Below are 14,368 nucleotides of genomic sequence, written 5' to 3'. Positions count from 1 at the left end.
ACATTGATTTAAAAATGAAGACACAGTTTGAATGTTTTCAAAATGGGTAGACATGAGGTGTTTTCCACACTGTCATGCCTGAGCCCCAGCATGACTATAACCCTATTTCTTTCATGTACTATGCATTGTCAAGTAAGACACAGTTACACAGGGACACAATTACAGCAAGCGCTTTGCTCTGGCATTTAAAGAGTCAATACACAGAAACAACATTAAGCTTTTTCTAAAAACAATTCAGGCAGAAAAGTCAATGCAAAAAAATCAATGGATGGAAAAATTATTTCTTTAAAAATGCATAACCTAAAGTGGTCCCCGTTTCTTACAAAATGTATCATCTAAAGATGCCCATCTGTTGGTAATGATCCCTTTATCGCCTGCTCCAAATACCAGACAGATTGCACCTGGTGCCAAACGAGAGCCCCAAAATATTAATATCACCTCTGAGGGTTTGAAACTTTATTTGTTTCGAGACTTGGCTTGTAGGATGCTACCCCAGGTTCTCTCTAAATAGGGCATTTTTACACAACAGCATTAAGAAAAATGATGCAAATTCTATCATCTACATACTGGTCGGACAGGCAGGGATTTACCTCCATGCTCTGCAAAAGAGATTCTGAAAATAAAGTTACAGGGAATGGTATAAAAACTGACTCTATAATTTAAATAGCCCAGAATCCAAGGGAGATTTTGCCCTAACTTAATAAGGGCTACATTGAAACTTGGAGTGCTTTGGTGTTTGGCAAAAAGTAAAAGAAGCAGCTGCCCTGCCTGGCCTCATGTGTATGCCCTCAGGCCACCCAGGGTTTCCAGTTCACGTCTTAGATCTCCATATATGTTGCTCTTAAAGGAGCAAGACTCAACAATCAAATTCTAACTGTACCATGTGTCAGTTTAGATCCTACAGCCAAGATCTTCAAAAGAGAGTGGGGATGTTGTAAAGTCCAACATTTGAGTGTTCAACTAGAGACACTTTTAAGTACTAAATATTTGCCTTCTGAAAATCAACCGCCTTTTTAGTGTCACAATTCAGACACTCAAAATCACTAAGTGCATTAGAAAATGTTGGCCAGTGAGATGTCTTCATTTGCAGATTAACATCAGACTTTCTCTTTCTGTGACTTTCTCTGATGCATCTTCACAAAACACTGACTGCGCAATTATTACTATGCAGTCACTTAGTACTTGTATAAACACATACTAAATGACTGTGCAGTAATCGGAGTTATTGTGCAGTAGTGCTGATGAATGGCTTTTCTGTGAGGCTGCTGCACTAGTGTCTGCATAGTAGTGTTGCATCCTGGTTGATGCCACACAATGCTACTGTGCAGTCAGTGTCTCGTGTAGATACGGCTACTGTCAGGAGTTAGTCATAATCATGGTACATGAGCCCTTCCCCACCACAAGGAAAAAGTTAAATTCTATGTGTGCAAGATCAGTTCATAGGAAGCTTATTTCCCCTAACAATCAGAGGGACACAACAGAACAGTGAAGGGCCTTCAATTTATAAGCAGAAGTGCAGTCCTGATGAGTTAAAGGACTCGCGCAACGATCTGATCTATAGACAACATGGTCTGTGCAATATGCTCCCTGTACAGAGTACATGCAACTGGACTCCCAGTGTAATTAGTGGTTAAGTGGGAGTCAGCACCTTGCAGGTTCAGTCTACAGATCTTGAAATACAGATTTCTCTTTTTCCTAGTTTTGACCCAAAGTCTGCTCTTCTTCCTTGGACAGAATGCCTACTGGCCTTTAAAACAGAAGCCCCACCTCCAGACATTCAGCAGCTCCTCTAAAGAGATGACCTTGTGTTTGCCACTAAAACTCTTGCTTTTTTCCCCCATACCAGAAAGGGATGCAAGGAAAAACAAACTACACATCCTGGATGCAATCACAGAATACTTTTCCCATCAAGCAACTGGAATTCCACTTACTACTCACCAAGTCTATTATGCCAATGCTATTCCAGCCTTGCATTATGGGGAGAAAAGAAATAAATGTCGGGATTACCCAGCACCCTCCAAGCATTACAGCAATGCGTATTGGCGTCATCTTATTCCTGTAAACCAGAGGCTGGCAACAGATGGCATAGTACCTGAAAGAAGAAGGAAAGAGATTGCCCATGAGTTATAGAGACCACTCCAGGTCTTCTACAAATAAAATCACAGGACATTTTATCCAACCTGTTTCTCCCATGTTTAAAAATGGAAATAATGCTTTGCTTTTCTATGGTTGCCTTTCATCCAAGGATCTCAGAGCACTTTGAAAATATGGAATGAATGAAGCCTCAGAATCTCCAGGGCAGGAGGGTCAATATCTTTGTTTCACAGATGGGGAAGCCAAGGCACAACTCAATACAGTCTAGTCCAAAGCCACAGAACACAATAGTGGGTATAGCCTCTAATTCAGTTCACATCTCTGACTGCTAATCCTGTTCTTTAGCCACATAGCCACCATGTTCCATCTTTTTCCAGTGGTGAAGACTGTTATGGCTACATAGAAGATAGGCAAGCTTAGAGGCTGATTTTTTTTTTTTTTTTTCCAAATTAATGGCTATTTACATTGATGCATGTTAGCTAATCATTTCGTATTCATGCTGGCTGCTGAGCAATGGAGGGGGGGAACATGCTTTACTAGAAGAGGCAGTGCATTAGTTCAACCAGCGTCTATAGATTGGGCGCTTCAGCAGGGTTTTTTGGCACTTTTATCTAAAGCATTTGCATCTGTTTGTGCCTCTTTGGCCTCCTTAGCCCTGCTTTCACTTTCATTTCACTCAAATCTTGTCCAGACACATTTCCACATGCAACCTGGAGAACAGGCCAAAAGACTGGGAAACTGACTGTCTTTCAGTACCTCTATAGCACAGAGGCTGTGCACATGACAGCATCTTAAGTTCAACTCTCACTCCCATTTCCATTTTGGATTAATGATAATAACAACAAGACACCGCCTCTTTGTGCCATAGATTTCAAAGCGCTTTACAGAGAAAAATATTTTTATTTTGATTGTATTTTGAAGAAACTGAGGCAAGGAACTGCAACATGCCCTGTCCAGTGTCACAGGTAAATAACAAAACCATAATGAAAAATGTGTCTTCTGATTCTCAGCCTTCTGACATCCACGCATCAGACATCTGCATCAAAGGAACTTACCTAGTACCGGCCCAAAACACACAATGTATTGACGTGGCTGAGAACTCCAAATTCAAACACAAAAAAGATCTATACCCATAGATGAAGCAATGCATCCTCCATGATACCATACTTCAGGTGTGGGCTGGATCGCATTCTATAGTCTTTGTTTGGGTAGTAGCGCTGTGCGAAACAGCATTGTTTCATTTCAACTTCCATTTCAACAAGACAGTATTCCATTTTGAGTTTTGTTTCATTTCAAAACCACTGATCTGTTTTGTTTCATCAAAACTCTTTTGCTGTTTCGATGCTGTTTCAATATTTTGCCCATAGCTATAGGCAGTTTCATGCTTCCCCATTATAGCCTATGTCATTTCTTGCCTGATTCAGATGAAACTTGCAGGGATGGTAGGCCCTTCTGAGGCCATGAAGCGTGCCAAGTTTTGAGGAAGTAGGTGCAGGGGTTTCTGGGAAACTGCACCTCAGGCTGCTGACAAGCAAAACTCGTGACATGGGTGACACTGTGTGTGTGTGTGTGTGCACGCGCACATGCGTTATTGGTGCTGCGGCCTCTACATGACACGGTAGTGTGCCCCAGTGGGGTCTCCTCCTCCCCTACAGCCTCAGCTTGGTCCACCACTTTAAATGACAACAGGTAAAATAAAAAATTAGTGAGCAGTAGCACCAGCACCATCTTAGGCAGCCAAACTATGACAAAGCCTTTCTTTTCTCTCCTGAAGGAGCTTCTGCTCCAGCAGCTGCCAGGGATGTCTCTCTGCCAGGCCCAGCCCTGGGGCTTAGGTGTGCCCAGGGCCCTACATCCTTCTGGTCAGGTGCTAGGAGTGTTGGTCTAAGGACATAGCACTGGCAGACAAGGTCCTTTCCTTTGGGTGAATCTAAACTGGTATCTTTTAACAGACCAATTGAATAGTTACAGATCTACACCTTAGCAAGCTCTTGGGTTGAAAAACCCTTTGTAAGGCTAAGGAAGAACCTGCAGTTGGTGTGTGTGTGTGTGCTGTTTCTGGATTGAAGGAATAGCAAAGAAGACAGGGGGTGGCCTGGCATGTAATGCAGGCAAGAAAGCCAGACAGTGAAAAAGGAAATGGAGGCATCAGGGGGTGAGGGACAGGCTGGGGTTGCGGGGGAAAGGAGATGTAGCAGCTCACATAAAAGTGGAGAGGTACCTGGGGAGTCAGATGTCCAGCAGGTTGTAGTGTGTCAGAACTCCACTGTCTATATTGAGTCCATGAGTTTCTGTACCTAGGAGGCTGATGAAGTGCAGTTCATAGGCACCAAGTGGTTCATAGTCCCCCTGATCTCTGTTGCCATGTGGGACTCATCCATCACCTCAGCTTGAAGGGGAACCCACTGATGGCCTGACTGGTCGCACCAGTGCCCTGAGGTGGAGAGGTAGGCATGATCTCCACCCCAGCTGCTCCAGATGTTGGAGGTGAAGCGTAAGGCTACCTATGGACCTGCCTTGCACAGTTCCTCCCTCAAGTACTCCCTGCATGTCTCATACAGGGAGGGCACTTGGTAAGATGAGGCCACAATCACCATGAGCCACCTGAACCCTGGCCACTCAACTAAGGAGAAAGGCTGGCCGTTGACAGCAAGCATCTCCCCAATGATCTCACTCGCCCTTGCAATGCGCCCCCCTTTCTGTCAGCCTTTCCCCCACTGTTCCAGGGTGGTCTGCCTCTGCTTTGTGGAGACAGGGGCTTTGGAGCAAGAGGGGGACTTCCCTTTGGGCACGCTCACACTGGTACCAGGCTAAGGAGGAGCAAGGGCCTGCAGAGATGCATTGACATCCCCGTGGTGCTCATGCTAACTGCCTGCACTGCCGAGCCAAAACCAGCTGGGGCAAAGGAACAAAACACATATGTGGGATCATCTGCCAGCTCAAAATGATCCCAGACCACACTACCTGCTCACTTCTGGGGTGCAGGTGTGGATGCTGCAATTTCCCCCTCCTCAGCGGGCAGGGGCACAGCAGCAGGAGGAGTGGACTCAGATGAGCTGCTTGCCTCTGCAACCTCTACCTCAGCCTCCTCTGAAGTGCCTTCTGGGGAAGGAGACCTGGCTCTAAGGGAAACTTGAGGGGTGTGGAACATAAACTCAACTAATTTCCCCCTCCTTCCCCAGAATTTCCCTTGCTATGACACTCGGATCCAGACCCAGATCCAGCTCCTCCTCTGGCACTGGAAGGCTCAGCATGGGAAGTGAAATGGGGGTGAAGGAGAAAGTCACGCTAGTGCTGTTGCTGCTGTTTGTTGTCATAGTGGTGGTGGGGCTAGGAGGATTATGGCAGGTGTTCCTGGAGGGAATGCAGACTCAGGCACAGGCAGTGGTACTGGCACTGCCCCCATCTCCTTCCTGCTTCTGGAAGCCTCATCCCTGGTAGTTGTAGGAAAGAGGCTGCGCCACAGTTTGGGGGGTGGGATTTACACCTCTTCCTCTATCCCCTCTTCTGCCCCCCCCCCGAAGGCTTGCCAACTGCCTTTCTAGCACGCTTCATGGCGTGTTTCATAGTGTCTTGTTTTTATACAAATACATAAATGTATCTGCATTCCTATATAAATTCTACAATGTAATATGCTGCAAGATATAAATGTATAGAAATAAAAATACATGTATCTACCTTCCTATATAAATTCTATAGCATAAAACCCAATATAATTATGAAATTGAAAAGAATAAATCAATGAATATAATAATAAAATAAAAGGGTTTAGAAGAAGGCAAAAGATATTGTGGAATCCCACTTGGTAAGCTAGCAAGTAGGAAATCAAATCAATGCTAGTAGTAGCCTTTGTCGTCTAACACTTCTGAGCTGCTGGAAGATAGCTCAGTAACTGTAGACTCCAAGGCAGAAAGTAGGCCAACTCAAACAATGCTGGATTTCTATCCCTCCCCCAAGCACTGAGATTGGAAGGGACCTTAGGGAAGGATCACAGTCACTGGCCAGCTACACAGTCAATAATGAGAGCAGTCCTTCCCCCCCCTTACTTTCTGTTTCCCTGCAGGCAAACCCAACATCAGCTTCAAAACTCGAAACAGTTTGAAACTTCTGAAACACTTTGACTGCCCTCGTTTCACTCTGAGGCTGTTTCCAAGCCCTTTTTGTTTCAATTTCTCTGTTCCAAGCTCAAAACAAGTTGAAACAGCATCAAAATGAAATGGCCGCTGGAATTTTGCACAGCACTGTTGGGTAGTACTGTTAGTAAGAACAGCTTTTCTAACTGGTTAATTTGTGGATCTCAAAGCACTGTTTTACAAAGTTAGGCCAGGATTGTGATCCCTGGTTTATGGAAGGAGAAACAGGAAGAGTGACTTACCCACAGACTAAAGGTAAGTAAGAGCCAGGGAAAGAACCAGGTCTCTCCATTTCCAGTCCAGTGCTTTAGTCATAAGGCTTCATTGTAAATGTTTCTGTAACTTTTGTGCTTTGGATTTGATGGCATGGAAAAATGGTGTCAATATATGGGTACATGGACTCCAATATCACAGGCACATACCCACAATATCAAGGAAAGTTCCCATGCTAACTCTACCAAGTAAATTGATAGGGAGTAAATCAAATACTCTATTGGGTTGATACAAGACAATTTCTTCTTGATCTTTTCAGGCACTTTTTAGGCAATCTCTTCTTGATAAAACACAGGAATATAAAAAAGTGTCTTTTAATGCAAAGTGTTTGATAGCTCTGCTCATGAAACTGTATTAAATTCTCCTTTAACAAATCAGCCACGGGCTTCACTAACTGTAAGCATTTGCAAATGAGAACATTTTCAATTTCCTTTTTGAAGTCTCAGGGGATCCTGCAGCTATGACAGCTCTTAGAAGACTGCTCCACAGCTAGAGATGACTACATGAAAAATAGACCTGTACCAGCCTGAGCAGCATGAGAGTATAAGAACTGCCATAAATGATCAGACCTGGTATTAGACTTGCCCAGTATTCTGACACTGAAAAGTGACCAGTACCAGCTGTTTCTGATGAGTGTACCAGAAGCCTTGCAGAGGTCAGTTATGGAATAATCTGCATATCAGAAATAGAGGGAAAGCCGCTAGTGCCTGGATGGTAATTGAAATATTTGCTTTTCTGTTTTTCTGTTCAGTGACTGCAACAAGTGATTTAAAGAGAAACTGCATCTGAACACAACTTAATGGTTTATAGAGCATCTCAGGGCTAGTCGGAAAATTAGAAACTAACCCTTAGCTGGTAGTTGCACAAAGTATCTCCTTATGTCATGACATATTGCTAAGATGGAGTAGTGATGATTTGACTTCAGATTTTTCCTATAGAAACAAGCGAATTAAGTTCAAGGATGTATTCCTTCACTATGAAATACACCTCATTCAGTTGAACAGGGAATGTAGAATACCAGTTTTTGCTGTTGGGTGTTTCAGCCAGGCATCTCAAATTATTTGACAAAAGTAAGAATTGTCACTGAGGTTATAAACAGATGTTGTTCTTGGAGTAGATTCATCTGTGCTGGGATGTGTCCTGTCACAGTTGATCTGCTTCATTGTGTGACATGGATGTTGCCCACTGTCTCGCAGGGTTGAGCCTTTGCCACTCCCAGGGGTTCAGAGTCCCGATTCTGTGGGACAACTGCAAATGGGGAATCCTAAATTCCCCAGAGCACACAGGATCAGGACCCGGAAGCAGTAAGAGGTCCTGCCCATGCTCTCCTGCCCCGAGCTAAACTTTTCATAGGTACAATTTTGGACATTTATGACGTGACAGTCATGGAAATTTGTTTGGTTGGGCTTTGTACCATCACAAAAAATTTCATAGCAGCACAACGATGATAAATATCAAAGAGAGAAACTGAACCACAGGAAAGAGAAGTACCTGGCTAATAGTCACAGAGGCTACAAACAAATGTTGCATTTGTCCTACAAGAAACACTTTTCTCCCAAGATAAAGTGCAAATGTTCACGCACTAGTGTGTGTTGTCCTGGGGCAAACTCTATTAGCACTTCTTATCCCATGAACCTTTTTTAGTTTTCTTCAGAAAATCACAAAGTATGTCTGATTTGTGTAACAAAGTACGCCCCCACTCCCCCGAAGCCCCCCAGACACCCCCTCAGCAGCCGCCGAGCCCCCTGCTGACCCCCAGCACAGCCGGAGGTGAGCGGGCTCGTGGTGGGAAGGGGTTAACTCCTCGCTTGCTGGGAGGAGGCCGCTGCCTGGTGCTGGGCCGGGTCAAGCCCCCGCCCAGGCCCCTACTTGGCCCAGCCCCGCAGGGAGCCAGGCGACCGGAGCCCCGCAAACAGGCTGCGTAAACAGGCGCTTGAGTTAGCGCGGAGTTCGCACGGGGGAAGGCGTGGGAGGGCACGAGACCCTGCCTTCGACCCCCCCAGCCATAGCCAGCCCCAGCCGTAGCCAGCCTACCAGAGGCATGACACGGATGGGCACGCGCCGCACCCCGAGGGTCCCCTCCACTGGGCACCTCAGAGACGGCCACCCAGACGGAGCCCATGGTTCCGGGCTCCACGCAGACGGAGCCCCTGGCTCTTGGCTGCGGGGGCTGCCTGTCCCTTTTTCAGGCTCTGGGGCCCGGGAGCATGGCCACCTCCCCTTGCGGGGTCTGCTCCCTACTGGGGTCTCTGGCGCGCCAGCTGGAGGAGCTCCAGGCCACAGTCCAGAGACTGCGTGCCATCAGGGACTGTGAGCAGGAGATAGACTCCTACTGCCAGGCCCTTCTCCCCCGGGAGCCGCAGGGGAGAGCTCCGTTTCCCTCCGCGACTAAGGAGGACTCTGGGACCTCCCGCTCTGCCCAGTCAGGGGCATGGACCAAGATGGTCAAGGGCCCCAAGGCCTGCCGCACCAAGGCCCCTGCCCCGCCGGAGCTTAGCAACAGGTTTGCACCTCTTGCAGCCCCAGCAGAGCCCACGCAGTTGCCAGCTCCCGCAGGCAATCCAGGCTCGACCACAGCTACTGGCCCCGCTCTCGCCAAGACAAAGCGTAAGGTGTTTGTTGTGGGAGACTCCATCCTGCGGGGCACTGAGGGGGCAATCTGCCGCCCCGACCCTTTAGCCCGGGAAGTCTGCTGCTTCCCGGGGGCCCGCATCCGAGACATTGCGGAGAGGATCCCGCAGCTCCTCCGGCCTACAGACCACTACCCCATGCTCCTGATTCATGTGGGCACCAATGACACGGCTCGGAGCACCCCCAGCCAGGTCATGAGGCGCTACAAGGAGTTGGGAGCGGGGCTTAGGGGTCTGGGAGCTCAGGTGGTGTTTTCATCGATCCTCCCAGTCTCGGGCTATGGGCTGAGGAGGGAGAGGAGGATCCACATGGTGAACCAAAGACTGCGGCGCTGGTGTTATCGGGAAGGCTTTGGCTTCCATGACCACAGCCCGCTCTTTGGAGAGAGAGGCAGCAAGCTGCTGGGAAGAGATGGCCTCCACCTCTCTCCCCTGGGGAGGAGGCTCTTCTCAGCCAAGCTGGCTGACCTGCTCCACCGGGCTTTAAAGTAAGCCTGCTGGGGGATGGGGGGACTACTGCCCCTGCTGGCCTGCTGAACGGCCCTTGCAAAGCCAGCGGACCAAGGCACTTAAGGGGGCACTTAAGGGAGCCCACCCCTGCCCCAGCCCTGGCACAATCTGTGGGCAAGGCAAAAGCCCCCAAGGGCACACTTGCCTGGCTGTACACTAATGCCAGGAGCCTGGGCAACAAGCAGGATGAGCTCATCCTCCTGCTCAGTGCAAAGAAATATGATGTCATTGGGATAACGGAGACCTGGTGGGACTCCACCCATGACTGGACCACGGGGATAGAGGGCTACACCCTGTACAGGAGGGATCGTGTTGACAAAAGGGGCGGGGGTGTAGCTCTCTATGTCAAGGAAAGCTACATGTCCCTGCAAGCTGATGTTGGCGACCGGCATGGACAGCTAGAGACCCTCTGGGTAAAAATTCGTGGGGAATTCGGCACAGGGGACACAACGGTGGGAGTCTACTACAGACCTCCCACTCAAAGTCCCGAGCTTGACCAGGAGTTCTCCCGGGAACTGACTGAGGCCGATTGATCCAGGACCTTGGTTGTCATGGGTGACTTCAATTACCCGGACATCTCGTGGGAAGATCACTCAGCTAAATCTGAGCGGGCGCAAAGCTTTCTCTCGTGCGTGTATGACCTCTACTTGACTCAAGAAGTCTATGGGCCAACGAGAGGCAAAGCGCTGCTTGACCTGGTACTGGCTACGGGGGACGACCTAATCGGCGACCTAGTGATTGATGGGAAGTTGGGTGACAGCGACCACGAGCTGATCACCTTCACCATCCGCCGTAAAGCTGGCAAGTCAGTCAGCAACACAGAAGTCCTTGACTTCAGAAAAGCCGACTTTGACAAGCTCAAGAGGCTACTCGGTCAGACCCTCAGGGACCATGACCCCAGGGAGATGGGAGTTCAAGAAGAGTGGTTGCTTCTCAAGGAAGCGATCCTCAGTGCACAAGCTAAATCTATTCCAACACGGAGGAAAGGCAGCAAGAAGGCACAGCAGCCCCCCTGGCTCTCCAGAGACCTAGCGGACCTACTGTGGCTAAAAAGGAAAGCCTACAAAGGATGGAGGATGGGATTCACCTCCAAGGAGGATTACTCCACGCTGGTCCGGTCCTGCAGGGACCAAACCAGGAAAGCCAAGGCTGCAACTGAACTCCAACTAGCTTCAGGCATCAAGGACAACAAAAAGTCCTTTTTCAGATATGTGGGGAGCAGGAGGAAAAGCAAGGGCAATGTTGGACCCCTGCTAAACCAGATGGGGCAACTGACAACTGACGCCCAGGAAAAAGCCAACCTATTAAATAGGTACTTTGCATCAGTCTTTCATCAGTCACACGGGATGCCCATGCCTGCTATGGGACAGGGAAATCTCGGTGAGGGGGATCCCCTACCCTCCATCAATGCTGACCTCGTGAAGGAACACCTTGAGAAGCTGGATACCTTCAAGTCAGCTTGCCCTGACAACCTGCACCCCAGGGTACTCAAGCAGCTGGCGAGCATCATAGCCCAGCCCCTGGCACAGATCTTTGAAAACTCCTGGTGCTCTGGTGTAGTGCCCGAAGACTGGAAGAAGGCCAATGTGGTGCCAATCTTCAAGAAAGGGAGGAGAGTGGATCCGGCTAACTACAGGCCCATTAGCCTGACTTCTATCCTGGGGAAGATCTTAGAAAAGTTTATTAAGGAGGCCATCCTTGAGGGACTGGCCCAGGCTAACATTCTAAGGGATAGCCAGCACGGGTTTGTTGCGGGTAGGTCTTGTTTGACCAATCTCATTTCCTTCTATGACCAGGTGACCTATCACCTGGACAAGGGAGAAGAGATTGATGTCGTATATCTTGACTTCAAAAAAGCTTTTGATCTGGTATCCCATGATCACCTCTTGGCCAAACTGGCCAGTTGTGGCCTTGGCTCCACCACGATCCGCTGGCTGGGGAATTGGCTTCGTGGTCGGACCCAGAGGGTTGTGATTGATGGCAGTCACTCATCATGGTGCCCTGTGACCAGTGGGGTCCCTCAAGGCTCTGTCCTGGGACCCATACTGTTCAACATCTTCATTAACGATGTGGACATTGGAGTCAGGAGTGGACTGGCCAAGTTCGCCGATGACACCAAACTTTGGAGCAAAGCATCCACGCCAGAAGATAGGCGGGTGATCCAGGCTGACCTGGACAAGCTCAGCAAATGGGCAGACGAGAACCTCATGGTGTTTAACACCGAAAAATGCAAGGTTCTCCACCTTGGGAGGAAAAACCTGCAGCACCCGTATAGGCTCGACAGTGCTACGTTGGTTAGCACTACAGAAGAAAAAGACTTGGGGGTCATCATTGACCACAAGATGAACATGAGCCTGCAATGCGATGCTGCGGCTAGTAAAGCGACCAAAATGCTGGCGTGCATCCATAGATGCTTCTCGAGCAAATCCCGGGACGTCATTCTCCCCTTGTACTCGGCCTTGGTGAGGCCACAGCTGGAGTACTACGTCCAGTTTTGGGCTCCACAATTCAAAAAGGATGTGGAGAAGCTTGAGAGAGTCCAGAGGAGAGCCACGCGCATGATCAGAGGTCAGGAAAACAGATCTTACGATGACAGGCTGAGAGCCATGGGACTCTTTAGCCTGGAAAAGCGCAGGCTCAGGGGTGATCTGATGGCCACCTATAAGTTTATCAGGGGTGACCACCAGGATCTGGGGGAACGTCTGTTCACCAGAGCGCCCCGAGGGATGACGAGGTTGAACGGTCACAAACTCCTGCAAGACCGTTTCAGGCTGGACATAAGGAAGAATTTCTTTACTGTCCGAGCCCCCAAGGTCTGGAACAGTCTGCCAGCAGAGGTGGTTCAGGCACCTACATTGAACACCTTCAAGAGTAAATTGGATGCTTATCTTGCTGGGATCCTATGACCCCAGCTGACTTCCTGCCCTTTGGGCAGGGGGCTGGACTCGATGATCTCCCAAGGTCCCTTCCAGCCCTAATGTCTATGAAATCTATGAATGGTTGTCCCAGGACTGCATCATTGAATGAATGTCAGAAAAGTGGCCCCTTGCTAAGCCCCTGATCGGAAGTGTGATATGTGTATATGCCAATCCTGTTCCAGAACAAGCACAGACATAACTGGTCCTGGGACAAATGCAACATCTGTTCCCAGCCAGAGTGAATCAAGGGTAGTATCAAGAGCATAACCAAAGAAGAGCTGTTGAAAAATACCTTTGTGGTTCTGTTTGGTTGAATTTTTAAAAGAATTTTCTCTGACCAGGTTTGTGCCCTGCCACAGGAATTTTTGCAGAAACAAAAATCTCTCTAAGGCCCTGATCCAAGTCCCATTGAAGTTAAGACTCACTTAGTTAATAGGTTTTAGAACAGACAGGCAACTGAACAGGTGACATTTTCTATCAAAAGACTTAAAAATGCATGGAAAGGTCCTGAAGGAGTTTCAGTCATGAGGTGGCAGGCAGTAGTGATACAACTGGGTGACCAGAGGGACCCTTGATCTATTTCTATTCATATTAAAAAATATGTTCTAATTATTTGTGTGTATATCCTTGTGCAATGTTGGTTATGTAAGTTAACCATTTGTTAACTTGCCTCTCTGTATATCAGTGAGACACAGAGGGTGCCTATACATGTGCAGCAAGGCTGCTCCAATGTGCTGTAATTAGATTAATCAAGTCTTCTCCAACTCGCTATAATCTGCTGGAGCGTGGTAATTACTATGCTCCAACAGACTCAGGCGTCATGTGCATCGTGTCCTCATGCTGAAAAATTGTGGTGGGAAACTTTAACTAAAGCTCAAACAAGCCTTAGTGAAAGTGCCCCTGCTCTCATTTTTAGCACGGAGACATTTTATACACTTGACGCTTCAGGCACTTTAATTAAAGTGGCTCTTGGAGCCACTCTAATTAAAAATGTTCCCCCTCTTCCCCCCCCAAATCCTGGAGCATGTCTATGAATGCTTGCAAGTGTCAAATGACAGCACAAGAGTATGTATCCCAGCTCTAAATAAATGAACACACCAATGCAAATATATAAATAATGTGCATATGTTAATATTGAACAAATGGCAACTATTGTTTGGTAAACTATTTTCCAGAGCCGGTCTGAAAAAGCTCTGAGACAGTGGCATGTTTGGTAATGGTAGCTGGGAATCCACAGGACATAAGGACTGCATTAAAAACTAAAAAGAAGCAAATTGCTGTCTGCTCGCCAAGAGGAATCAGGTATGATGGTGGGATTGGTCTAATACTGGAGAACTAGGGAAGAGGAACAGGGAAAAGTTCATTTGAAGAATGCAACAAGCATCATGCTAATATGGGACTATAATAAACAGAAATAACCAAGAGATAAATTAGCAAGAACATACTGAAGGACAAGGACACACTGGCTGCATCTACACGAGATGCTGACCACACAGTAACTCATTGCTACTGCGCAGGAGTATCGTGTGGCACAAATTGTGATACAATGCTGTTGCGCAGTAGTAGTGAGCTACTGTGCACTCAGCATCACCAAAAAGCCATTCAGGCATGCTACCAGGCAGTAATTACTGCACAGTCATTTCGTACCTGTGTATGCAAATACTAAATGACTGCACAGTAGTAACTGCGCAGCCAACTTCTTGTGTAGATGCGGCCACTGAAAACTATAACACAGTACTGACAGCACCCAGTGACAGAGCCTCTGAACTGGTTCTGCGTTATAGCTCTAGCCTAATTTAGAGAAGTGAAA

General features: G+C 47.8%; 1 protein-coding gene across 2 annotated transcripts in view; it reads right to left on the bottom strand.

The window, feature by feature from the left end:
- The window catches only part of HTR4 (5-hydroxytryptamine receptor 4), a 253,864-nt gene that overhangs the window by 96,360 nt on the left and 143,136 nt on the right, over positions 1-14,368 (bottom strand). For both annotated transcript variants that reach the window (XM_090065166.1, XM_090065167.1), the window contains one exon: positions 1,939-2,092. In XM_090065166.1, the coding sequence (XP_089921292.1) occupies positions 1,939-2,092 (154 nt within the window). The remainder of the gene's footprint in view (positions 1-1,938; positions 2,093-14,368) is intronic.

This window comes from Crocodylus siamensis, chromosome 10, assembly GCF_052110815.1.
Source record: "Crocodylus siamensis isolate JL-2025a chromosome 10, ASM5211081v1, whole genome shotgun sequence".
NCBI classification, from domain to species: domain Eukaryota; kingdom Metazoa; phylum Chordata; order Crocodylia; family Crocodylidae; genus Crocodylus; species Crocodylus siamensis.
Note: the sequence above shows the minus strand (reverse complement) of the source record. Positions and strands in the feature narration are given on the sequence as shown.